General features: G+C 40.3%; 1 protein-coding gene across 2 annotated transcripts in view; it reads left to right on the top strand.

Annotated features, from left to right (window-relative positions):
- Positions 1-27,551, top strand: part of APBA1 (amyloid beta precursor protein binding family A member 1) — an 88,201-nt gene that overhangs the window by 40,717 nt on the left and 19,933 nt on the right. For both annotated transcript variants that reach the window (XM_064736742.1, XM_064736743.1), the window contains exons 3-5: positions 9,041-9,142; positions 12,438-12,477; positions 16,441-16,586. In XM_064736742.1, coding sequence (XP_064592812.1) covers positions 9,041-9,142; positions 12,438-12,477; positions 16,441-16,586 — 288 coding nt within the window. The remainder of the gene's footprint in view (positions 1-9,040; positions 9,143-12,437; positions 12,478-16,440; positions 16,587-27,551) is intronic.

Here is a 27,551-nt window from a genome sequence, read left to right on the forward strand (position 1 = left end):
TGATTTGCAGTCATGTGAGGAAAGAACATCTTCCCAGATTATTTTGTGTGGAATTATTTTTAACTTAACTTCAGAAATTTACAAAACTAAAATTATTTCTGTCCATATTTTCAAATAGATCACATTACTCTCTTCTACACGTTTGGTTTACTATATTGTCCAAAAATGCTGTTGCTGCTTGGAGGATCAAAGGACTTCCTGTTGCTTCCTAACTAATTATAACAGAGCGCCATGATGATCTTGGTGACATTAGGTTGTGGATCCTAAGAGCACCAAGTTCTTCTGAAGGTGCTTCACCTGCTCTCTAAAATCCAGGTGCATCTTGCAGAATTGAACTTTTCTGAGATGTGTTGATAGGACTCAGCCTGGTATGCTCATGTAGTGAGCAAAACAGGTATTTTTAGTGGTCTCTGCATGCATTAGGTATTGAAATACAAAGAGGTTCCCATTTTGCACAAAAAATTAGATTCCTCATTCAATATCTTTTTGCACCAAGTCGGATAAGAACCTGACTGAAATTTTCAGGGCTGGCTGAAATCAAAACAGTGATTTATAATGGCAGTTATTATAGCTCATCAAAGAGAGAAATGCTGGTTGTAGATGTACAAAGCGTCTGTGTTCTTGGAAGGAAGAAGTAAATGGCACAAATCATTTAGAAAATCTATAGCAGATTGATGAGCAGACTTGGAGAAGGGACTTGGGGCTGAGTTTTTCTCTGAAGAAGAGATATATATTTGTTTTACTGGATTCTTTAATTTAGATGGCAACTCAAAAAGTGTCTGCTTTTCTTAAGGCAGCGTTCCTAGAATTGCTTAGCTGTAAATTGGGCAAAACCAGCTTGTGTTGACTAAGTGACCATAAGTGGTCAATATAATAAAAATGTAGTTGGAGCCCATTCATATAACTGTAAATTGTTCTTCTGTCCCCATCAAGAAAAAAGCAGAATCTCAGATGAGGGCTTTTCAGTGTAACTAGTATATGCCAGAGATGTTTTTCAGTCTGATTTATAGTATTGACCTGGAAATGTGAGTGTTTTTACCTTCAAGCAGACACCATTTTCTTGCCCTAGAAGTATCAAATTGCTACAGATAAATAATGCAAATTGGGTTCTTTTTTGCCTTCAGTTATTTTGCAGGTCTACTTTGAAAACTGTCCTCAAATTGTGTTAAACAATTTTCTTTCAGAGACAGAACTTACCTGAAAATATTTCTAATAATATTGCCTTCTTAATAAATACTGTGATACTGAAACTCATAAGACTTCTTTAGACACAAACAACAGTCACTTTTTATTTACCTAGAAGCTGTCCACTGGAGACCAGTGAAGCAAGAAGAATGATTTGTGGTTGAGGCTCATTAAATACAACAGCCTCCTTTGCTTTTTTTCCCAAGAAAGTGGCTATTACTCCCCAGTGCTAAGCATTTGGGTAATACATTCACGGTGGAATGTTTGGTAGGATGCCATTTAGAAGTGTCCAGAGACTGTTTTAAGAAGTTAACAATTTAGAGGTATTTAGCTAGCCTGCAGTTAGGTATAGTTTGGGACTGACATGCAATGACTGAGACAGCAAGAAGGCTTCAGATCACTGTATATGTGTGTACTGATTCCAGTTTTATTCACAAGTTAATCTACCAGGATTATCAGTCATTCCTGGATATTTCTTCTAAAAAGAAGTGTTTGGTAAGGTGTATGAGAAAAGTAAATTGCTAACTCCCCGTGGACAATTCTGCTGTGATAGACTCTGGTAGTCCTGTGGTGTAGGAGGCAGGGAGTGGACTTCTGTAAATAAATAAATAATTTAAAGAGATACCTGTTTAATATTTAACAATGGAGAATATTAGCTGCCGTGTACCTTGTGCACCTTGGTTTAATGATACACGCTTTCACTTGAATCAGAGGTGGTCTGGACAGTGAGTTTGTGGGGAAGGTGTACTTGTGTATTTGATAAAAGCTGAAAAATACTCAGTGTCTTTTGAATAAAGACAGCAAGAGTATTTTTTAACATTTGCCACACAAATGACAACTGTACAATTGGCATATATTTCCAAAGTCTGTTTATCAGAAACCTTTTAAACCAAAGCAGACCATCATTTGGATATGAAGACCTCTGTTTCAAATACAATAGCAGTTAGAGCTGCACAGCTGCAAGAAGTGTGGCATCAGGAAACGGACCCATGATGGAAAAGGCTGTGGAACTGCATTGTTGATTCTTGTGGAACAAGATTGCGTTTTATGAATGTGAAATTGAGAGATTTTGTTCACTCAAAAAATCATGAAATCATAGGATAGTTTCTTTTGGAAGGGATCTTAAAGATCATCTAGTTCCAACCTCCCACTAGACCAGGTTGTTCACAGCCCCATCCAGGCTGGCCTTGAACACTTCCAGGGATGAAGAAGCCCCATCTTCTGTGGGCAACCTGTTCCAGTGCCTTACCATCTTCACAGAAAAGAATTTTTTCCTAGTATCTAATCTCTACCTGCTCTCTTTCAGTTTAAAGCCATTCCCCTTTGCCCTGTCGCTACATGCTCTTTCATGCAATCTCTCTCCAGCTTTCATTTAGGCACCCTTTGGGCACTGGAAGGCTGCAGTTAGCTCACAGAAGGCCTGCCTTCTCTTTTCCAGGCTGGACAAGGTCTTGCTCACCATTCTTGTCAGATTCTCCCCTGGAAACCTGCTGTGAATGTGCCTAGCTAACTGCAGAAATTGTGGTGTTTCAAAGTCTAAATAGAAATCCAGACCATGGATCTGGACTTGAGGATAAATGTTCATCCACATGTTCAAGTGGAAAGAATTACAGTTTTGTGTAGTAGATAATTCAAAATATGATTAAATATTCTGGTATTTAAAGTATATGGGGAGGAGAGTATCTTTGTTGCAGAGCTTTGAGAAGAGTTGCTTACTTAGTTGGGGAAGCACAAAAACGTATTGAGAAAAGCACTGAAAGGCTCAAAAAGTCAAGCAGCATTTTTTGAGCTGTGAATTAGAGTGGAAGCAGGCTGACTGCTTCAACTCTGCCATAATCAGAAGAAAACAGTGGCTTGGAGGTAGAAATCGTCCATTTGAGGAACAATTACCATGACTTTTTTCTGAGCTCTGTTCAGTTATCGATGGGGTAATAGGTCTGAAAACCAAGTTTTGTTGATGTCCAGGACATGATTTGTTTCTGACAAGACTTTGGTTTTGTAAGCAAAACCCTGTCACTGGTGTTTATAATCTCTGTTCCTCTGCAGACATTTGAGGTGGTGGGATGTTAGAATAAACCCTAATACAAAGTAAAATCACGTATGTGGGTTGTTTAGATTTGTGAAGTAGAAATTCAGAGCTGAAGACGAGTCTGCCAGGTAGAACAGAACTGAGCTGCATTGTTTTGCTTCTCTGTTGTTTTTGGTTATGTAAATTTTATTTTAATTCTTGCATTCTCATTTGCAGGATTTTCTCAATTTTGATACCTCTGTGTTTTCATGGAGATGAATTGGCTTCACTTCTTTCACAGCAGTAGTAATGTATTATTAAAAGGCAATGGAGAAGTCTTTTAAATAATTAAGCAGGCTTCAGTAATAAATGAACTAAGGGGAAAAAAGAGAGAAAGGAAAGAACTGAAATGAAGATGAATTTTTATTGACAGTATATTGTTGAGTTTTTTTCTGAGTAGGTCTTTTAAAACTGTTGGTTGGGTGCTCAAACTATAGGTCACCTTTCCATCATTTATGAGAGACCCAGACTTAAGTTTATGCAGGGAAAAAAGCCCCAAATGCCGCAACCAAAAATCAGTAAAGAACCAAAGCAAAGTTAAACACAGAGCATTATCAATCACACAGAAGAAAGCTTAAATTTAGCAATTAGTCTGCGTGAAGGCAAACACTGCCAGATGAATTACTGGCTTTTAAATTATGGTGAGAACCCTTGAATATTGTTTTGTTTGATTACATTTTTAAATTATTGAAAGATGAAACTAACTTGATTTTTCTGTGCTGTTGAAAACTAAAAACACCCCTTGCTATAGTTAAAATCTTCTGAACACGCAGGAAAAATCCACAGTCATTTTTTTTCAGACTGACACATAAAACTGCATGGGAAGTTGAAGTGAAACTATGGCTAAGGAAGTCTATACCCAGAGAAGCAGCCATCACTGAGTTTGATCTCCCAAATGGGATTGTTTTTCATTGCCCAGATGATGGTAAGTGACAGGAGACTCTGCCTTTGCAGGACATCATCACCTGGATAAGGGAAAATTCCACAAACCAAGACTTCCCAAACTGCATTTGATGGTGTGATCCTGTGTCATCGCTCCAGCGATCTGTTGATCTGATCTATTGCTATGGCTTACCTTAAGCTACATACAAAACATCTCCTTCATTAAATGTGTAATAAGACTGTAGTACGTGATGTTATCTGCATAGGCAGGTTTGAGAATAATTTCTCATGATTACCAGCAAGTGTCTTACCCATAAGCAAATTGGTCATTTCTGTGGCAGCAACTGCTTGAGTCAGCTGTGTGATCCAAGTCCTGACCCACAGTTGCCTGTTGTCAGAGCCCCTCAGTTCAGATGCTAACTACCCAGGCTGGTAGTTAAAATGACAAATGGTGCTTATCAGTTGTCTTGGGAGCAGGAGGAGCCTTTTGAGGAATCTCTTTAGGCTGCCTGAAATTCTTCCACTGAGAGGTCCCATAATAGTTAATCAGATGTGTTGTTCTGAAGGAGCGGTTCAGCCAGTAACCTTGTCTCAGGTCATCTTTCCTGTCTTGTATGCAGAGACTGATAGGGGGCAGGTCCTGGACCACACAGCAAACTGATGAGTAAGTGCATGGGGTATGTGCAGAGGCAGTTATACCAGAACTACAGTACAAAGTTAAATCCCCGGGTCAGAATTATAAATTGAATTGCATAGATTGTGCCACATTTTGCAGGTATGCTTGAAGTGCTAAGTTGGTATCATTTTTATCAAGCCCACCATTTTTAGCACTGTACTTAAAACAAATTTTCAACAAAGACAACTAATAATCATTAGCTTTTAGCTTCATTCTTTACAGATATTTATGGCTACTAAAACCTATGGTCTCAGTCTATATTTTAGTGAACGGAATTTGAGCTGTACAAATGACAGAGGACACTGCTGTCACATAGTTGGCCTAAAACCTGGGAGATTTACTGCCATAGTTGTCCTGATAAAGGCAGTTCTTATGATAGAATGCATCTGACTATACTTGTGTATGGGACCTGAAGATTCCATAGTGCTTTGACCTTTTCCTAATGTTTATGGGTTCTTTTCAGAGCACTATCTCTAAAATAAAAATTTAAAAAAATTAAACTCTCACTTTATCCGATTGTTTCCTGAGCTAATGTACAAGGAGACTTTGCCATACCTGTACCATAATACCTGTAGGTAGACATTAGTGACAAATAAGTAATGTCCTGTTGTTTAAGTGAATCTTAAATTTATGAAGCATTTGTTGACTCATCCACACATACGGTACTATAAAAATGCTCTGAATAAACCATCTTTTTCAAAACAAAAATGACTAATGCTGTTTAACTTTGTGAGCAGCATGGATGGTGGGATTGAGTCCACCCTTGGCAAGTTTGCCAACACCAAGCTGAGTGGTTTGGTCAGCACACTGGAGGGAAGGGTTGCCATCCAGAGGGATGTGGGTAGGCTTGAGAGGCAGACCTGACCTGTGAGAGCCTCATGAAATTCAGCAAGGCCAAGTGCAAGGTCCTGCGCATGGGCCAGGGCAGTCCCAAACACAAACTGGAAGAATTCATTGAGAGCAACTCTGCAGGTAAGGACTTAGGGATGCTGGTCAGTGAAAAACTTCTTACCAAGGGCATGTAGCGATCGGACAAGGGAGAACCACTTCAAATTGACAAAGTAGGTTTAGATTAGATACCATGAAAAATTCTTTAGTGTGTGGGTGGTGAGGCACTGGTACAGTTTATCCAGATGCCACATCCCTGGAAGTGTTCAAGGCCAGGCTGCCTGGGGCTTTGTGCAACCCAGCGTGTTGGAAAGTCTCCCTGTCTGTGGCAGGGGCAGTAAAATTTAGATAATCTTTAAGATCTCTTCCAATATAAAAGATTCTATGACTGTATGATTCTATGATTTCATCCCCTCTATCCTAGCCTATGTGACTGGCAAGCTGTGCTCTCTTCAAACGATCTGCTGCTAAAAGCACATAAAACAACACTGCTTTTATAAGTTCCACTGTTTCAGTGTCAGTTACATGTCTCTTCATGAGCTGTATAGGAAACAGCTGATTGACCTGGAGAGGTTCGATGCAACACAATCCTCTCCTTTCACAAGTTCCGTAACTAAATCCCTCTGCACAAGAGCAAGGGAGGTTTCTCAGGTGGAGTGGTTGCATGTTAGTTAGAATCGAACAACTCCAAAACGGAGATGGAGAATTTTTGGATGTACCAGGTTGAGTATCGTAAGAAAAATGTAAGTAGAAATTCAGGGGAAAAAGGGATAGCTATCACGTTTTTATTGCTGCATGTAAAAAAAATCTAATTCCATTGATAGATCTCTGTGCCTAATAAGTGTGCATCATGTGACCTTACTGTGTTTGTTCTAATAACAACTTCGTTAGGCTTCTAAAACTTGTTTTGTTAATAACAAATGGCAGTAAAACAGTTGCTAAGCCTTTTTTTTAAGCCTTTGTTTAGAGCAGGTGTGCAAATTATCTATCCACTATGATCCATCAAAATATTTCTTGTTATTGCTGTGACTGCATTCTTTCCTTGTACAGTACCTCTAAAAACACATTTTGGTGTCAAAGGGAACTGAGTGTTAATTCTTCAAAGACTGGACTTTCCTGTGCAAATGTTTTCAAGGACAGCTCTCATGCACTGTCTTGCAGCAGACTTTGTAAGATGTTTGATACTTGGATTTGGTAGTTCTAGTTCTTGGCTTGGTTTGTTTGGTTGTTGTTGTTCGGGGGTTTTTCTCACGCAAAACACATATTTGAGCAGCCGTTCAAAGCAAGTGCATGGAAAGCCATGTAATTACTTAGTTCTGATACTTTACAGATAAAAGTACCTGAGTAAAGGCACTTATAGTGCTACTGGAGTAACTGCTAGTACATTTCAAATGATGTGCAGTTTCTTAATGCTAATTGTCTGGTTTAAATGAAATCATTAATCTTTATCCTTCAGTATGTGAATATGAGAGTTTTCAGCCATTGTAAAGAGCGCTTTTGTGTGTGTGCACTTACACATACCATGCTTAACTTGATTTCTTTGTTTCTTGTTAAAAGAATGCTCTTGAATGATACAATGTCTAGATGCCATTATTGCATAGATAATATAATGCATCTTTTAAATTTATTCCTAATACAGAAATACTGTATAATAATAAGAATGTGAGCACCTTGAAAACTCTTCCTTATATAAATAGGAGTTGCCATTTGTGTAGTTGCATCACTGTGACACTCTTGACTGGTAGTTATACAGCAACTCAAGGGAGCTTGTATCTCTCCCACAGCCCCTGCTCACATGCTCTGTGTGGCAAGTAATTTTTCAGTCTGATGATGCAATCACATGCCAGCTTTCTGGGGATTGTTTCACAGCCGTATCATTTTCTGTCTTGCAGTTGTGATTCGAAATACAGGAAGATGCAGGGACTGCTCTTTAACACAGGAGATATCTGTAAAGAATTGCTTCTTAACTCTTTGGTAGCATTTATTAGTTAACTATAATTTTAATATTTAGTTATTATCTGAGATAGAGGAATGTCTGTAAAGAGAAGTAAGTGGAGAAGGGAGTTATGTTTTTTTGTTTCATTTCATATCTAAGGAAGGCTAAGAGAAACTTAGATGTTTCGGTTTTTAGTTATTGTTCCTGGTTTGGTTTTGTGGGTTTTTTGTAGAGTATTTCATGGAACTCAGTTTTTCAGCTGCAGTAGATGCAGAGCATGAGGGTGGAGCTGCTGCCAGCTCAGACCACTGGAAATGTATCCCTTTTCTGATATGATATATGTATCCCTTTTCATTGGCTCAGAGAAAAGCTATGTCATACTGTTTATGAAAAGATAAGAATAGCATTTGACTTGTTTTGCCATCAGTGATGAACTGTTGAGCTGGCACAGCTAGAGCTGCATTCTTCCTGTGTTAAAGGAGAGTGTAGAATGCCAGGGCTATTGGGCTGAATACCCAACTGTAGGTAAATGCTAAATTTCCCTTTTGAGGATTTTCATTTTTGCTTGGGCAGATATATTTTCTAGGTAGCTCCGTAAAATCTGCCTCTAGAAATGCCTGCTGGGTTAAAGCTTTGTACTCTTCCATTTTGGTCACCTTCCTTAATTCCACATTCTGTATTCTTGTGTCACACCCTCATCCCAGGGCCCCTACTCTGTACTTCAGATACCTTGCTACAGTTTTTTCTCATCACCAACATTCATTAGGAATTGTCTGGGATTAGAATATCCTTTCCCAGAACATTCTTCCCCTTTATCAAGATGCTTGTTGATCAATCACACAGACAGTTTCTCTATGAATTGTTTATGGAAAAAGGAGAAGAATGAGGAAATCTGATCTAAAGAGCATGTACTGAGCTGACAGCATGAACTGTTGAATATTTTCCAAGTCTTTACTGTATCTAGATTGAGGAATTCCAGTCCTTGATTACATTGGTACTGAATTGTCATTGAATATATTAATAAATAGTTGAATACATCAATATTACTCTGCACAGTTTATGAAAGTTGTTTTCTAAGATAATGGAATAACCCTTATGGGCAACTGCTGTGACCTTCCTCTGCTCAGATCAGATTAGTTTAGCACTTCATGTTAGTAATATCTGAGGGCCTGGGTGCTTATGGGGAAGTTTCAGTCTTTCATTCATTTCTCCCAGTTTGACAACTAAATTAACTTTAGCTGAATCCCTGTGTGCTGCTTAAGGTCACTTTTCTCCCATCACAGCTTACTCTTAAGTAACTTTACCTTTTCTTTATTAGAATATCAGAGCATAAGATATAGAAAATGAAAGAATAATTTCTACATTGGGCACTCAAAGTAACTTTTGATTTTCTTGCCATGTCTAGTCTCCATCTCCAGATTCCTCTTCACCTCGTGGTGCTGAATCATCAAGCAGACAGCATCACCAGGATGTCTGCAGTACAGCCGAGGCTTCCACTAATAAAGAGGTAGAGTAAAACCTTTTTAAAGGCCAAGTCTGGTTCATGCTGCTTATGCCTTTTAATTTTCCTTGCTCCTTGTACCTGTGCAATCCGTTTTCTTCTTTTTTCTTTTTTATGCTTTTTTACCTTTTGCTTGCCCAGCTGTCTGAGTGAATTTCTAACGTACTGAAGACTCTTTGTCATGGCATTTCTGACTCTCTGTTCAGCTGTCACTAAATTTTAAAATTTGTTTCACAGGCTGCAGGGTACTGATTTACCAAACAGCCAACATCCCCTCTGTAGCAGAGACAAAACAAAGAAGGCTTTTCCTTTTTTCCGTCCACTAAGAAAGAGTATTTGTCAGCCAGATGAAAAAGGGCTTAAATTAAATTATTACATAATAAATTATGCTGCTTAATATATTGTCATTGTAAAAACTGGCCTGCAAGTGATTCTTAGTCAGAATTCAATTCCTGACTTGAGGCTTCTCAGAATAAAGCTACATAGTTTGGGATTTTTCCCCTTACCTGGTAGTGCTTTAGGCTGCAGGACTTCCACCAAAACAAAATGAGCATGAATAGAGCTGGTCATAGTGTAAAAAAAAAAATTTGAAAAAGGATTTGGATTTGGATAGAATAGCAGAGGCAAATAAACCAAATTTCTGTAAACAGAAAAATCTGCAAAAATTTGGTTTATTTGCCTTTTTTTCATAAACTTGAAAACAATCTAGAAACTGCCATAATAAAATATATTGTTACTGGTAGCAATGGATGAGTTATTTTCCAAAATTAAAAACCCGATCTACTGTAAGAGGATTTAAAATGATAGACAGATAATCCATTTGTTCCTTTTCACTTTTGCAATTATCAAGGGATAGAAAAACTTGTAAGATGTATGTAATTGTGTCACTCTGCATTTGCATTTACAAAATAATGAAAAATTTCAAAAGACTGAAGAAACCCATAATTTTTCATATTCTGAAGTTTTCAACTATAGGTCATGCCTTTAGGTTTTCCTCTGCTCCATGTTAGCTTATTAAAGCCTTCAGCATTCTTTGCTACAGACTTTATCACTATGTATTCTTTATTTTAGCTATTTTTAGGTATCAGCTAACTTCTCCAAAGAAAGAAAACAAACAAAACACTGTTGATTTCAGTTGTTAGGATGTGCTTACTCAAAGTTACAGAGGTGGTAAACTAGGTTTTACTGTAGAATATATTGGGCTATTAGTTTCCCTCAGACAGGGAATAATTCCCACTTTAGTATTTCTAATGCAAGAATAAAAGTGATAAAACAGCCTCATAAATTCTGGATTTTTAGATCTTAGAGAAACATTTTTATTAAATATAAATTTATAATAGCAGATGGCAACAAGATTATTGAAAGTAATAAAATATTAATGACCTTGATGTTTCATTATTCATGGCTATGTAAAATTAAAAGGTGTAGGTTTCCACCTATTGGTAACTTTACCTGTTACTTTACTCTTGTAATGGTTTTTGTAGAATGCCTTTCTACCTGGGTAATGAACAGGAAAAATTATGTTTGTGAGTGAGAATAAAGATATACATGATGGTGGTTTGCACCACTCTGTCCTGAAAATTAAGTTGCTAGTTAAGGGTGCTGAACAGCTGCTAAATCTGTATCAAAGATATTCTTCACTGCTTAAAAAGAAATATCCTTTGTAAAGTATTTATGTATGTGAGCTGCCTCTCGTTTATAGGGGATTTGTCCTCTGTGCATGTCAGACCCCAGTGTTTGAATGCCCCCTTTAGCACTACACCAGCAACTATTGCAAACACTTGTTGGAGTCTATATGGATAGGTGGAATGCTCCAGTAGGAGCATTCATCTGAGGAGGTGAAAGAGCCACAGATATGAAAGGCATGTCAGTGTTCTCACAGCAGCTTAAATGTGTTGGCAGCAGCAGATCATTGATTATTGACATCTTTATTGATGCTAGTGCAGAACCTGATGGACAAGATTCTTGGATTCTCAAACAGCTTAGTAATTTTCATAGGGAATGAAAAGAACTTAAAACTTGCATAGACTCAGTTTTCTGTGTCACATGCCTTTTGTTTATAATTCACAAATTTTGTTTTGTAGCAATACATGCATCGTTGGTTAAAAATATTATTTGTTAAATCAATTTTCCATATCTTACAAAGGAAAATACTCCTTGGGGTTAAGTCAGTCAACCTGCTACATAATTGTCACCTTTCTTGTTTTACCTGAGTTTTCCACTAGTTCCTGGTAAGTTGCCTGCTGCAAAGAAAAATAATTTGGCATCTGTTTCTATGTACCTCATCTGGAATGGTGCTTAAAATTATTGAAGATTTTATGCATTATTCTGATCATGTGTATAGATTTTCTTTTAATAGAATGATATTGGAGGAGTTACTGATAGTACAGTCAGTCATAAATTCATTAACTATCCACTTACCTGCCTATGATAGCAGCGGGTATTTCAGTATATCCATTACAAATTATATAGTGCCACACACAATTTTGTTTGATAAATTTTTGTATGTGGTTTATGTTATTAATTAAACAAAGTGGTGAACCTCACCCACTGAAAGTTGTAACCGTCAGATATCTGAACGGTTAGTCTCATAGTCTTTCACAGAAAATACCTATAGGATGTATGGTATTACTTTATTGTGTGTATTTACATGCACAGGTCAAGGTTCTATTTATTCCTTCACTATTTATGTAATTGGTGCTACCAAATGTGCTTTTGTGCTCCAAACTGTGTAAGCCAGTTGGTGCTGAGGTCATGGTGTATCCCGTCATCCCAGAGAATGGAGGCTGCTCCCTAACCTGTTAAAATCTAGAAAGCTTTTTGTAGGCCCTGTTAATGTGAAGGATACATCTAAAACCATTCCTAATGAATAACTGTATTTTATTAAGGGTGGTTTCAGTCATGAATTATAACAGTAAAGTGCAATTTTTATATTTCTGTATGCATTTATTTCTAGTTGGAAGATCTAGTATCTTTGAGGTATTATGTACTTTCCTCCATATTTCTTGATTCTTAAAAGTAGTGCACCTATTGGTGGATAATTAATGCACTAGTGAAGACCAGCAAGTAAGTGAAGTCTGGTCTTGCCGTATTGTCTACTAAATAGACACAAGTGGAATACATTGAATTTACATAGTAGGTGCTTAGATCTTGAAAATAATAAATGTAAATGTTAATAAGTGGTTCTGTCTTTACTAATAGCTATGGCTAATTAAAGTTTGGGTTTTTTGCACGGAGAAATTTTTAATGCATATTTGTGCATGCTGTATTCTGTTTGAAATCCTTTTTGTCTTAATTACAGTCCAGAAAAAGCTTGGCTTCATTTCCAACGTATGTTGAAGGTAAGATAGTTCTACACTTTCTAAATGTTTTTTTTTCACATCAGAAAACCCACCTATATTTATAAGGCATAAAATTTTACTTTTATATGCTGAATAGAAAACTACTAGGGTTGGGTGTACTGATTTAGATTGTGTCTAGTTTAGAACCTGAGCTAAATCCTACTGTGCTCCTTCAGAAATTCAGAAACATGGAGCTTTTAGTTTTTTGGTGTATCATTCATTGTTTCTGTATCAGTTATGCTGGTTTTTTCCCTCAGTATCACTTAAAACACTGCTTTCTTTATGGTATTTGCACAACACATAAGAATGTGTGTGGACAAGGAAATTAGACTAAGCAAGAAGACTGTAGTGCTCTATCTGGCATTGATTTCAGTTGGCAGACTCAATCTAATCTCAGCTGGATTTATGGACAGGCCTGCCAGTGAAAATCTGCTTTGTTTAACAGCTACTTGCCTCTTTTTACAATACTGCATGCCATCTCAGAGTTAAGGTTTCAGTGGTGGTGAGTTTTTTCAGAACAACGTGAAAAAGCAAGTTACCTGTCCCATGAACTGTTACTTTTTGTATGAGTCTGCATCCTTTGTCTTCATTCTTGTCTTCTGCTCTGCAGGAGGAGCACAAGTTGCATGCAGTTATGACAGAAGCAGAAAATAGAAGTGTTTTTTACTTTTCCATTGACAGTGGTTGTTCCATGTGCTTGATGAAATTTTAGAAATACAGTTGGACTTCCTCATCACTCTTTGGATTGCTTTACAGTGTACTATGTTTAATTGATAATGTGATCATTTTCTTTAGACTGCAAATTGATTGTTGCTTTAGTCTTCAGGGTATGAGCTGCCTGTTTTGGAATCTCTGTCCAGAATGTCAGTTAGTTCATAGAATTAGAATTAGAATTAGAATTTTGGAACAATGAAGGATCTCTCTTAGAATTTAAATTCATCTCCTATTGATAGTCCTATCAAGGGACTATATATTCTATAAATAGGAACATAGATCTATATTTTAAAAGTAATTGTCTTCACCTTAGGAAAAAAATAAATTGTACGCTAAACTTTTCTTGGTGCTTGGTCCAGCACAAAATTCCTTAAAATTACAGTTGTTCCATTTTTATGCACCAGCAGTCCAAGGAAAAATTTACCAGCACCTATGTTATGTTTTCTTTGAGGTAATAGTTTTGTTGTCAGAGATAATAAAAGGAGGAGGTATTCTAAAAAGCAGTGCTGTCTGTGTGTTCACCTCTGATGCAATTGGAGCATTACTTTTTTTGTAATGTGCACTTTCTTAGAGTCTTTTTTTGTAATGTGCACTTTCTTAGAGTCTTTTACCTTTGCCCATGTTTTTCCCTTCATTTTGATCAGAAATTGTACTATAAAAAGTTTTGCACTTCTTTAATATAGTGGTGGAAGTGGTGAAAAGGCCTTGATGTGTAGAGTAATAGTAACACTTAGAATGCTGTGTGTGAATTCTGTGTAAATATGTAGTAATTCCAAATGCATGAATTTCCCTAAGGAAATAACTCAATTTCTTTAGGTCGTGTGCTTGCAAATGACCGTTCATTTTGAGAATTTTCAAGATACATACTGACTGAGCAAACTGCACACTGGAAATGAGCATCTTAAATTTGCTAGTCATAAATTTTTGTATTTAAAAAAATGATAAGGAAGACAAGCCTGCTCACAAGATTTTTATGTGTGCTTCTGTCTGTGTGTATAGTTTCAGTGTGATACTTGTCTCCAGATTTTTCTTTTTTGTTTCAGTCATTGTAATGACTTGCTTTTCCTTGAGGCCAAAGTCACCCATGCTCATTCTGAGAGGTTGATAGTCCTCTATGTTATCATTAGAATAAAATTGGCATTCTTAGTAATTTCAAACTTAAAGCCCCATCACCTTATAGTACAAGATACCCCTTGATTTTAGAGGTAAAAAAAAAGACAAACATAAATACAAGTGTTCTGTGATAAAATGTGAACATATTTACCATGAGCATTCTTTAATATGATTTATATGTAACTTGTCTTGAGGAACAATTGTTTTCCCTTACTTTTAAGAACAGGAAGTTTCTTAAGTTAATCAGCCTCACTTTTGGATCACGACAGTTTTAGTGTGGTGTCAAAATGGAAAATTTTAATGTATAAAATTTTTAGATAAGGCTGCCAAACATTAAAAATCTTACAAATCATAAGTGCTGCTTTGTAAGGATTTGCATTGCTTGGTTATGAACACTTTACACCTCATCACTTTCCACTTTTCCAGAAGTTGATGGGTGTTGGATCTCTAAGGATCTGTGGACTGAGTGTTGGTTTGCCGTCAAGAGAGCCCATGCTCTGTGTATTTAATAACATTTTTATTTAACTCAGTACCACAGTATCCTTGTTAACACTTACTATTTTTAAGCATCTGTAGCATAAAAATATTGTGATGTGTGGTATGTGTAGAGCATTCTGGGGAGATTCTTCTGCCTATTGCACCAACTGTAGTTAATGCACAAGCAAGAAAGAGGCTGATGGCTGCTATGAAACTGCACCTTTCCTGTTTCTGCTTGTGACTGTTGGTTTGAGAATTGTAAGGCTGTTTTTGATGGATGAGGAGCAAGCTAAGTAACTGTGTCTGTCCCTTTATCACAGTGAAAAATCATAGATTATTTTGCTCCAAGCTGATTGCTACTCACAAAAGAATGAGCTATTGAGAAAGAGGCTGGGTTAACAATTCTAGCTTTGGCTAGAGAGATGTTGTACTGGGTTTGTGTAGCAAGGCTTTGCTAGTGGGGTGGGTACAAGGGTGGGTACACTTCTTTCTTATGCAGTGAGAACTGCTGGAAGCTTTCTGTCTGTCTGCTAGAGTCAGCCCCAGCCGGCTCCAAGACACACCCACCACTGGCCAAGGCTGAGCCCATCAGTGACAGCAGTAGCACCTCTGGGATAATGTATTTAAGAAGGGGGCAGAGACTCTGCACTACAGCAACTGCAGCCAGAGAAGAAGGGGCTGGGAATGTGTAAAAGAGGGATGTCTGAAGACAAGATCAGTGGAGTAGGAAGGACTGGAGGTGCTCCAGCTGCCAGAGCAGAGGTTCCCATGCAGCCCATGGGAAATACCATGGTGAGGCAGTTGTGCCCCTCCAGCCAGTGGAGCTCCAAGTGGAACACATACCCACAAGCAGCTCCTAGATGACCCCATGCCAGATTATGTGGATGCTCAAAAAAATCAGGCTATGACCCCATGGAAATCCCAGGCTGGAGCAGGCTCCCTGCAGGATATGTGGCCCATTGTAGAGAGAAGCTCACCTGGAGCAGGCTTGTTGGCAGGACTTGTTGTGCCATAGGGAGTCCACACCAGAGCAAGTCTGTTCTGAAGGATTGTCTCCCGTAGGAGGTATCCCATTCTAGAGCAGAGGAAGGATGTGAGGCCTCTTCCCCATGATGAATAAGGTGCATCAGAGACAGCATGGGATGAACTGACACAGCCCCCATCCCCCTGTTCTTCTGGGTGCAGGAGATAAAGAAAATTGGGAATAAAAGTGAATCCAGGAAGAAGGGAGGAATAGGGGAAGGTGTTGTAACATCTGTTTTTATTTTTTCATTATTCTGCTTTGTCTTCATCAGTAATAGATGAAACAAATTTCCACAAGTGGAGTCTGTTTTGCCCATGACAGTAACTGATGAGTGATCTCTCCCTGTTCTTGTCTTGCCCCATGAGACTTTCACTATATTTTCTCTCCCCTGCCCTTCTGAGGAGGGGAGCGATAGAAGGGGTTTGGTGGGCAGGGTCAGCCCACCACAAATTTTGATACTATTATAGTTTGATGTTTTAGTGCCTTTGAAAGTGCTGGTTGCCTTTTTGTCATGCTAAACTGAAGAATTTCAGAGGAGGATTTGCAGCCATCAGGTGCAGACTCAAGCTGTCACAATTCTGCTTTTGCTGTGTTTCACCATGATTGTCTTCAGTGATGGCTTTCCTGTATTACAGTTCCTGGACCTTGCGATCCTGAAGACCTAATTGATGGAATAATTTTTGCTGCCAATTACCTTGGTTCAACTCAACTCCTTTCTGATAAAACTCCATCCAAGAATGTGAGAATGATGCAGGCTCAGGAAGCTGTCAGCAGGATCAAGGTGAGGAGTAATTCCTGCTGCTGCTTCTATGGCTGTTTTATGATTGTGGATATGAACTTCTTTCTTATGCAGTAATTTTTTCAGGTGGGGTTATCTGTAGTTTCAGAATGAAAGGTGCCTCACCTTTCCTTTACAAAATAAATCGCATATGCTGCTTATGGAACAAGACTGATAAGGGGATGTTACCAGGTCATTTTAATTCCCTATGGTAATACTCATGCTGTGTACACTAAACCAGAATCTGAAGTGAGTGGTGGTCAAAGTTATATATTACCTGGCTGTGGAGGGAAAACAGGTTAAGGAAATAACTAGTAAGTATTGCAGCTGCTTCTGGCACTCAATGGAACTGCTACTGTTGTAGTGACTGCAGTTATTTTTGACCCTGTTGTGGACACTTGTTTCTCCACACATAATAGCTGTGAGCTGATTTGCTGATTTAAAAAAAAAAAAAAAAAAAGAAAAAGCCTGTGATGGTAAAGAGAAGCGTGGAAAAAGTAATTTGTCCATTGTCCTGGAATCTGAAAAATTTTGTTTCAAAAGAGAAATTCCATCTGATTTCTGTACAGGCCATTTCCAGCAATGGGAATGCTGCTGTACTGTAAGTTACAATTATGACATTGTCAGCTGAAATGAGGGTATGTGGATGAAGTATTGCTCAGTTGTACAGGATGCTGCAGCATTCCCACTACCCGTACATGACTGGCTAGTAAGCACACAGCTTCATCTTCTGCTAATTCAGCTAATCAACACAACCCACTCTGGGAATTTTTCTTATTTTAATATCTGTATGTTCTTCTTTTGTATATTTTATTTTGGCTTCCAGCCAGATTTAGTGTGCAATTATATAAAAGAGAGAGGAAGAGGAGAGGTTATCAGCAAGACCAATAATATTGTCTGTTAAGGTCAGCTGATGCTTCGTACTCCTTTTATTCCTTCCACTGCTTTCAGTGGCAGGTGTTTTCAGTTTAGTCTCTGTATGTAACTTTGAAACAGAAGCTCCAAATAGAGCCAGTGAGACAACTTCCAAAAAATGTAATTTTGCTGGTGTTCAAATGCGTAAGCTCTTGCAATGCAACCTTGTCTCTGAAATTCATAAACACTCACATTTTAGAAAGGGCAGGAATGTAGCCTTCCTGTTAGAGATTATACTCCACCATCTCTGCAGAAGTCTTCACTACCTTGAACTACAGAACCTTTTGCAGAAGAATTATTTATCTTTGTTCATTGGCAACTCTGGATAAGTGACATTCTTTAAAAATAGGTATTATGCAGCTTTTTCAACAATGGCAACTCTTGGTGTGTTCTCCCCAAACCTGCACTGAAGAGTTTTTCTTATAGAGTCTGTTTTCTTCCTGCTCTGAACAAATAGGGCTGTGCCTTCTGTTTAGCAGTCTCTTTGTGTTCCTTCTTGATGCTTGTCTGTGTGTGAGGAAACTTGTCTGATTTGAGTGAACAGGAAACTAAAGGTAAGGGAGGGAAAAAAGAGCTTTGGTGAGGCTGGATCTAGGAGGGACACGTCACTGGAGGGTGAAAGGAAAGATTAGCATCAGCTGTCATAGGAAATAGGTATCAGGAGTGGAGTTTGCACCTAGAAGGTAAAGTTTGTGTAGGAATACACTTCAGAAAAAGATTGCAGGGATATGGTAGACAAAAACAAAAACTGGGCCTAAAGGGTGTAAGAGTATAGAACTTTCTCTGATACAAAACATATTTCGTAGACATTTATTAACAGAATAGTCTTCTGAGGATTCTGTTATGCCTCAGCATTTCTGTGTATCAAAACAGAAGAAATCTATTTAAGGCATTTTACTCATTAATGCCATAATTTGTTGTCCTGGTTTAGGACAAATTAGGGGGAAATCTCCAAAAGGGAGCCCCCCCCAAAACAGAACAAACCTCCAACCACCTCTCCCCCAACACCGGGTTCGGGAAGGAATTCCTCGGAGGAGCAAAGTGGAAAACAAAACCTATTTATTTACAAGTAACAAAAAGAACACTCCCCAACACAAGAAAAGAAAAGGGACCAGACTGTGTTGTGAGGGCGCCGAGCTTCTGTCGCAGGCTTCGGGTGTCCTGGAGCTCTCAGGCCAGATCCGGAGCCGGTCCAGTATCTTCAGGGGAGGGTAAGAAAGAGGGAACAAAAGAAAAGGGAAAAAAGGGAAAAAAAAAAAAAACAGCGCAAAAAAAAAAGGAGAAAGCAAGCAAGCAAGCAAGCAAGCGGCTAGCCAAGCCAAGCAGCAAAAGCCCAAAAGTGCCTGGGCACACCCCCCCCCCCCCCCCCCTCCCCATCCGGCCACAGCAAGACGGCCGGGGGGGGAGGGGGGGAAGGCACAGCTGCCAGACACAACACACGATATTGGGATAAAGGCTGAAGGCTGTCACCCCACGACACTCCACCCCTTATCCCATATCGTGAACATACAATAAAAAACTTTCATTTCACTTACTCACACCTTTGACACTTACGCATTCCTCTCATCTTACTTGCTCAGACCTTTGACACTTACAGTTTCCTTCTGTCTCACATTCAACAAACAATGACATTCATATATGAGTCTCATCCCACAATCAGGTCTCCCTGAGGTACACACCGTGTTGTTCCATCTTTCTGCATTATCCACCATGTATTACCTGGTCCTTGAGCAAAGACAATCCCACGGATGGGTTTGTCTGTACTCGAGGCAGGGTTGATCCATACTGTCTTTCCCAACAAAGCTCTGACATGGGCCACTGGGGCTTTATCCCCATCTACTATATTAAGGAGCTCAGACTGAGCAGGACCCGCTCGGTTGGTGGAACCTCGAGTGTTAACTAACCAGGTAGCCTTTGCCAGATGTTGCTCCCAGTTTCTTAAAGACCCCCCACCCAATGCTTTTAAGGTGGTTTTTAACAATCCATTGTACCTTTCCACCTTCCCTGCAGCTGGTGCATGATAGGGGATATGGTATACCCACTCGATGCCATGTTCCCTAGCCCAAGTATTAATAAGATTGTTTTTAAAATGAGTTCCATTATCCGACTCAATTCTCTCGGGAGTACCATGCCTCCAAAGGACCTGCTTCTCAAGGCCCAAGATAGTGTTATGGGCTGTAGCATGGGACACAGGTTAGGTTTCCAACCATCCTGTGGTGGCTTCTACCATGGTTAGTACATAGTGCTTGCCCTGGCGGGTTTGAGGCAGTGTGATGTAATCAATCTGCCAGGCCTCCCCGTATTTGTACTTAGACCACCGCCCCCCATACCAGAGGGGCTTCAGTCGCTTGGCCTGCTTAATGGCAGCGCACGTCTCACAGTCATGAATAACCTGAGAGATACTGTCCATGGTTAGATCCACCCCTCGGTCTCGTGCCCACTTATAGGTGGCATCTCTACCCTGGTGGCCTGAGGCATCGTGGGCCCATCGTGCTAAGAATAACTCTCCCTTATGCTCCCAGTCGAGATCTATCTTCAACTCCCCTATCTTTGCAGCCTGATGTACTTGCTGGTTGTTTTGCTGCTCTTCATTAGCTCTACTTCTGGGGACATGGGCATCTACATGGCGAACCTTCACAGGTAACTTCTCTAACCGGGTAGCGATATCCTTCCACTCTTCCGCAGCCCAAATTGGTTTTCCTCTGCGCTGCCAGCTGGCCTCCTTCCATCTCTTCAGCCATCCCCATAGAGCGTTGGCTGCCATCCAAGAATCGGTATACAAATAGAGCCTTGGCCACTTCTCTCTCTCTGCAATACCTAGGGCCAGTTGAATAGCTTTGATTTCAGCAAATTGACTGGATTCACCCTCTCCTTCAGTAGCCTCTGCAACCCGTCGAGTGGGACTCCATACAGCTGCTTTCCACCTCCGTTTCATCCCTATGACACGACAAGAACCATCAGTGAATAGGGCGTAACGTGTTTCTTCTACTGGCAACTGATTGTATGGCGGAGCTTCCTCAACCCGGGTCACTGGCTCTGGCTCCTCATCTGCGACACTAAAGCTTTCACCTTCGGGCCAATTTGTAATTATTTCTAGAATCCCAGGGCGATTTAACTTCCCAATTCGAGCGCGCTGCGTAATGAGGGCAATCCACTTACTCCAAGTAGCACTGGTGGCATGGTGGGTAGAGGGAACCTTTCCTCTGAACATCCATCCCAGCACCTGTAGTCGGGGTGCGAGAAGGAGTTGTGCCTCTGTACCAATCACCTCCGAGGCGGCTTGGACTCCTTCATAGGCGGCCAAGATTTCCTTTTCTGTTGGAGTATAGTTATCTTCAGACCCCCTGTAGCTCCTACTCCAAAATCCCAATGGTCGGCCTCGGGTCTCGCCAGGTAGCTTTTGCCAAAGGCTCCAGGACAGACCATGGCTCCCGGCTGCAGAGTAGAGCACGTTCTTCACATCTGGTCCTGTCCTGACTGGACCAAGGGCTACAGCATGAGCGATCTCCTGCTTGATCTGGACGAAAGCTTGCTGCTGCTCAGGGCCCCAATGGAAGTCGTTCTTCTTGCGGGTAACCAAGTAAAGGGGTCTCACAATCTGACTATACTCAGGGATGTGCATCCTCCAGAAACCTATAGCACCTAAGAAAGCTTGTGTCTCCTTCTTATCAGTTGGTGGGGACATAGCAGTGATTTTGTTAATAACATCCGCAGGAATCTGACGCCGTCCATCTTGCCACTTCACCCCCAAGAACTGAATTTCTCGGGCAGGTCCCTTGACTTTGCTCTTCTTAATGGCAAATCTGGCGTCCAGGAGAATATGAATTATCTTCTCTCCTTTTTCGAACACTTCTATTGCCGTGTTCCCCCAAACAATGATATCATCAATATATTGTAAATGTTCTGGAGCCTCACCCCCTTCTAGTGCAGCCTGGATCAGTCCATGACAGATGGTAGGACTGTGTTTCCACCCCTGGGGCAATCGGTTCCAGGTATACTGCACTCCCCTCCATGTAAAAGCAAACTGAGGCCTGCATTCTGCTGCCAGAGGGATGGAGAAAAATGTGTTAGCTATATCAATGGTCGCGTACCACTTTGCTGCCTTGGACTCCAGCTCGTACTGCAGTTCCAGTACGTCCGGTACAGCCGCACTCAGTGGTGGAGTCACTTCATTCAAGGCACGATAGTCTACAGTCAATCTCCATTCTCCGTCAGATTTTCGCACGGGCCAGATAGGGCTGTTAAAGGGTGAGTGGGTTTTACTGACCACCCCTTGGCTCTCCAGCTCTCGAATCATCTTGTGGATGGGGATCACGGCATCTCGATTCGTCCGGTACTGCCTGCGGTGCACTGTTGAGGTGGCAATTGGCACTCGCTGCTCCTCTACCTTCAAGAGTCCTACTGCAGATGGGTTCTCTGATAGTCCAGACAAGGTATTCAATTGTTTAATACCCTCTATCTCCACTGCAGCTATTCCAAAAGCCCACCTGAATCCCTTAGGATCTTTGTAGTAGCCATTCCGGAGGAAGTCTATGCCCAAAATACACGGAGCCTCTGGACCAGTCACAATCGGATGTTCCTGCCACTCCTTCCCAGTCAAGCTCACCTCAGCTTCCAACAAAGTCAACTGTTGTGATCCCCCCGTCACTCCAGCAATGGAAACAGGTTCTGTCCCCACGTGTTCCGATGGCATTAAGGTAGTACATTGTGATCCAGTGTCAACCAATGCTTCATAGTCTTGTGGCTCTGATGTGCCAGGCCATCTGATCCACACCTTCCAAAAAACCCGGTTCTCCCGTGCCTCTTCCTGGCTGGAGGCAGGGCCCCTCTAAGCCAGATTGTCCTTCTTTCCTTGGGCATATGCCTTGGAAGTTCCTTCAAGGGGATCGGACATGTCATCGTCATCGTCATACTTAACATCTCGGCTACGAGCGACCAGAGCTGCTATCTTTTTGGTTATACTTTCTCTTTTCTTCAAATCACGCACCCGTTGTGCCAAAACAGCGGTGGGTTTTCCATCCCATCTCCTCATGTCTTCTCCAGACTCACGCAGGAAAAACCATAACTCAGCCCGTGGGATGTACCTTCTCTCCCCATCAAAGGAGCGCCGGCGTTGGACACCAGGGCTTCTAATTTGTACGGCTGAGATTTGAATAAGGTCCTCCTTAATCTCTTCCCGGAGTTTCTTATGATTCTCCTCTATTTTGTCTTCTAGTTTCTGCAGTCGGGTTTCCACTGCTGCAATTCTGGCATGAGTTGGGCCATGCACAGCATCTGCGTACGCTCGAAGCTTCTTTGCCATATCGAGCACAGTCTCATATGTATCATCTCGCTTCATTATTGCTAGGGCAGAAGCGTATTCAGGTGGCCCAAGCCGCACAAGTTTCCTCCACATTATCGGAGTGCATGGTACCAGGTCCGGATTCCTAGTTGTTGTGTCATCTGAGAAAATGAGCTCTGCGACCGCCTTCTGTCTCAGGCGTTGGATCCCCTGTTCTATGGTCTTCCACCGTGTCTGCTGCATATAGAGATCATCCGTACACAGGTACCGTTCTGCTACGCTTCTTAGGACCCGTTCCCAGAGGCTGTGAGGGTTAGCCCCCCTCATCACACCTTGATCGATGGCAGGATCATGTGACAGGGATCCCAAATGCCTCACTTCAGTACCATCCAAAATCGTAACCTCCCCTGCAGCATCCCAAAGGCGGACTAACCAACTAATAATAGATTCGTCAGGTTGTCGGCTGTAATCCTTTCTTAGGCCTCTGAGGTCCTTCAGAGAAAAGGAGTCAATATTGGCTCCAGATTCTGTGCCCCTTGATGTGGCCTCTGATTTTGGTGAGGGTCCTTCTTCTGCATCATCATCATCATCCTCCACCTTCCGATCGGTCTTGCCTTTACACTTTCCACCTCTTGTATTAGCTGCAACAGCCATGGTTTGGGGCCTATTGTCTGATTCAGCTGCTAGCCTGGAGCCGGGGATGTTAGCTGCAGCCTGGGTCACTGGGATAGTAACTAACTTATCTCCCTGTTCCCTTTCTGCTATCTGCTGCTCCACAGTATCTAGCAGAGTACAGTAAACAAACGCCAAGGCCCAGCTCACTGCAGTAATCCTTTCTTCCTTAGTATTACCATGGCACTTCTCCCTCAAATACTTTGCCACCTCGACTGGATTCTGAATTTGATCAGATGGAAAGTCCCAGTCTATAGGATCAGAAAATTCCTTTAAAGTCTGGCCCATATCCTCCCATTTCCCACTCCAGTCAAGATTTTTCCTGCTTTGTTTTACTCCTGAATCAGGAGTCTCTCTAACCCCTCTAGAAATCTCAGCTTTCATTTTATATACACTCCAGACAGTATAGACAAGGCTTAATAAATTAAATGCCAGAAAGATGGTTTCTTTCAAACTCAGGGGAAAGTCAGTATTTTCTAATAGAGATGTCAACAATTTGTAGGAGAAGAAGGAAGACAAAGGCTGAAAAGCCCCTTCCTCTTCTTCTCCCCAAACAAACTGAGTACCCAGCCATGACAACAATCCATACATTCCTGAAATAAAGTCCAGCATTGTTATCCGACACATCATCACACATAAGGCCAGCACAATGATTATTCTGGTTAGTGCCCCCCGCTTACAAAAGCTACTTATTAGGGACAACATCAGAGCTATTTTGGGGTAAGGAAATAACCCTAGGGACCACAAAGGTATTAAAACTTCAAAAGCCCCTAGGGACCAGAAAAACCGGCAAGCTTCCACTCCAAATGACATTATGAATCACCAATATGCCCACAAAACAACCAAAACCAAAATATTATTGTTATAGGTTTTTTTTCCACTCTTTTTGGCCTCCGATTTTCCCAGCCAACGCACCAAAAAGTATACTGTCCTGGTTTAGGACAAATTAGGGGGAAATCTCCAAAAGGGAGCCCCCCCCAAAACAGAACAAACCTCCAACCACCTCTCCCCCAACACCGGGTTCGGGAAGGAATTCCTCGGAGGAGCAAAGTGGAAAACAAAACCTATTTATTTACAAGTAACAAAAAGAACACTCCCCAACACAAGAAAAGAAAAGGGACCAGACTGTGTTGTGAGGGCGCCAAGCTTCTGTCGCAGGCTTCGGGTGTCCTGGAGCTCTCAGGCCAGATCCGGAGCCGGTCCAGTATCTTCAGGGGAGGGTAAGAAAGAGAGAACAAAAGAAAAGGGAAAAAAGGGGGAAAAAAAAAAAAACCAGCGCAAAAAAAAAAGGAGAAAGCAAGCAAGCAAGCAAGCAAGCGGCTAGCCAAGCCAAGCAGCAAAAGCCCAAAAGCCAAAAGTGCCTGGGCACACCCCCCCCTTCCCCATCCGGCACAGCTGCCAGACACAACACACGATATTGGGATAAAGGCTGAAGGCTGTCACCCCACGACATTTGTGCATCTGTGGAAATCAGCAGGCGTGCATATTCTTAGAGTGTATTTGCCTCAGGCTTGAGGCCCAAGTGATAGCATTTGTGACCTGGTAAAACCCTAGCTGGTGTATTTAATTTTATGAATCTCTATGTATTTCAGAAAATTATTGACTTGTATTGTATTGTACACATTACCTTAGAAGACTTCTTGGACAGTTACTGCTTTCTGCTTCTAAGTAAAGCACAGGCTTTAAACCCCCTGCACGTTAGGCTTCTTGGCTTGTAAGGGTTGGGTTTGGCTGGTTTTGTTACTGGTTGCCATTAAAGCTAATCATTTTCAGAGAGAAATTCATCATGACAGATGGACTTCCTGCTGCCAGATTCATCACTGCATCAGATATCCCATATCCTAGATGTGTAAATTATGGCCCTACTCATGTTTGTTTACAGAGTGCCTTTTTTGTTGCATGTCAACCATTTCTCCACTGTTGAAGAAAACAAAGCTTTAAATTAAGAATGAGCTTTTAAAATACACAGACTTGAAGCAGAGTATTAAAAAGAAGTGAAGAGCTTTGTTTGAGCCCTGTTATTTATACCTTCACAAAAGTATATACTGTCTGAATTTAATAATCCCTAAATTACTCCTTTTAGCAGAGCCTTCAGACCACATATTCATTAATTTGGAATATGAACAGACTTTGAAAACAATTCTCTAGGCTTCTTCTTTAAGAAGTATATTTTCAGATGAAAGTACAAGAGTTGGGTGTTTTCTTGTTTGGCCTTCGTCCCTATGAAGTCCAGCTAACTTAAAACAGATGCACTGCTTTGAAGGTGTTCATCAAATGTAGTTAGGAATATTTCATTAGGAGGCACTTTTAGCATGCTGTGGGGTAGGTTTCAACATTTCTAGGTGATACCTGGTTTAATTTCTGAGTGTAATTTAAGATAAAATGCATATGTGGATATTTAGTTTAGTATTTCACACATTTTCACACATTGGGTGTCCTCTCCATGCTCACTGAGTTGCAAAACATTTTTTGTAGAGACTAAATGGATTTAATAAACTTAGGACCTCTCTGTAGCAAAAGCAGAAGCTTGTTGGGTTTTAATTTATTGTAATTGTGGAAATTGCATCTATATAAATAAATACATTTAATTTACCTTGAATGAAAATCTTGTATTCTGTATATTAAAAAAAAATTGTGTGGATTAGGTATATTCTGTTTCTTTTTTTTTTTTTTTTTCTTCTAGAACTACAGAAATAATATTTTATTTGAGTTAGCAAAATAATGTGGTGGTAAAGAGGATTTGTCTAATAAAGTGTCTTGCATAGAATTATCCCAATTTTTTTTTTTGGTTCATGGACCATAACTTCTTTTGTGACATTTCCATGCAGTGTTAGGTCACTTACTAAAAGTGCTTGATCCATAACATTGCCTTATTTTATGAAATATTTGAAAGTAGTTCTTCAATATGCTTCCATTTGAAGAACAGAATTTTCAGTATATTGAATTATAGTATAATTTGGTAAATTGTTGATTCTACATTTTAAAGTTGTCGCTCAAGGATTTTTTTTGCCTCCTTTTTCTTAATTTTGGCCTGTACTTTTCTTCTTTTGGGAGGTCCATAATTTTAAAGTTTGGGAAGGGTGATGAAGAAAAACTTGATTTTGGAAAGATATCTAAATGCTCTATCTAAGGAGTGTCTCCTCCTTGCCCAGTGTATGATAGGCAGCTGTTACTCAATATAAGTATATTATTTCTGAGTATTAATATAATTTGAGAGTAATGTAATGAAGAGCCTGCCATGTAAGGCAGTTTTAATTGCTTTTACAATAGTTTGCAATCACCTGTTGCAAAATAACCTACCAGGCTATAAAATATTTCTTAGTTTGAAAAAGGTGACTAAAAGCTATTTTGAGAATGTTTCCATTTGTAAACAAGGAGCGTGGCCTGACCTTTCAGTAGCTGGTTTCAGATTTGTTTAGACAATATCTGACGGATTTAAGTTGTGAGCATCAGTATTAAAATTTTTGATGTGTCTTATGATTCAGGCCTCCTATTTGCTCTTTGTAGAAGTAGCTAGTGCTGAGTCTGTCTGAAGCTTCTAACTATAAACCTCCTTCCCACCATGAGCATCCCTGTAAATTTAATTAAAAATAGCCTGTTACTGTTGGAAGTTAAGGGCTAATTGCCAGCCTGGTGAGTATTGCATTCCTTCAGTGAGCAGGTCTGTAAAGATCAGATCACCATTGGTTTGAATTCATGATGGAATTCATGACTCAAGACTAAAAATTATGTTTGTTTGGGTTGTTAGTAGAAATGTTTTTTAAGGTGTTTCTGGAGCTGAAACACAGGCTCCACTGCTTCTTGAAAAAATGTGATAGTGTGGACATATCTTTGTGTAGGTGTCACAGGAAGATTTGTTGACCAGTTCACTGTGTGAATATTGGTGCAGATTTATTTGCTCAGAAGAAAGAGAAAATGAAGGTGACAGTTACCTTCTGTCATTTCATTTTTCCAGGAAAAAGCAGCATAGTGTTAGGGAGGTTGTTTTTTTTTTGAAGTCTGTTGAAGTATGAGATCTGAAAAACCTGTAATAATAAAGAGGGCATACAATTTTTCACTCACCTTTTACATCGGTGTACCTTGAAAAGAAATAATTTCTT

This window comes from Zonotrichia leucophrys, chromosome Z (assembly GCF_028769735.1).
Source record: "Zonotrichia leucophrys gambelii isolate GWCS_2022_RI chromosome Z, RI_Zleu_2.0, whole genome shotgun sequence".
Lineage (NCBI taxonomy): Eukaryota > Metazoa > Chordata > Aves > Passeriformes > Passerellidae > Zonotrichia > Zonotrichia leucophrys.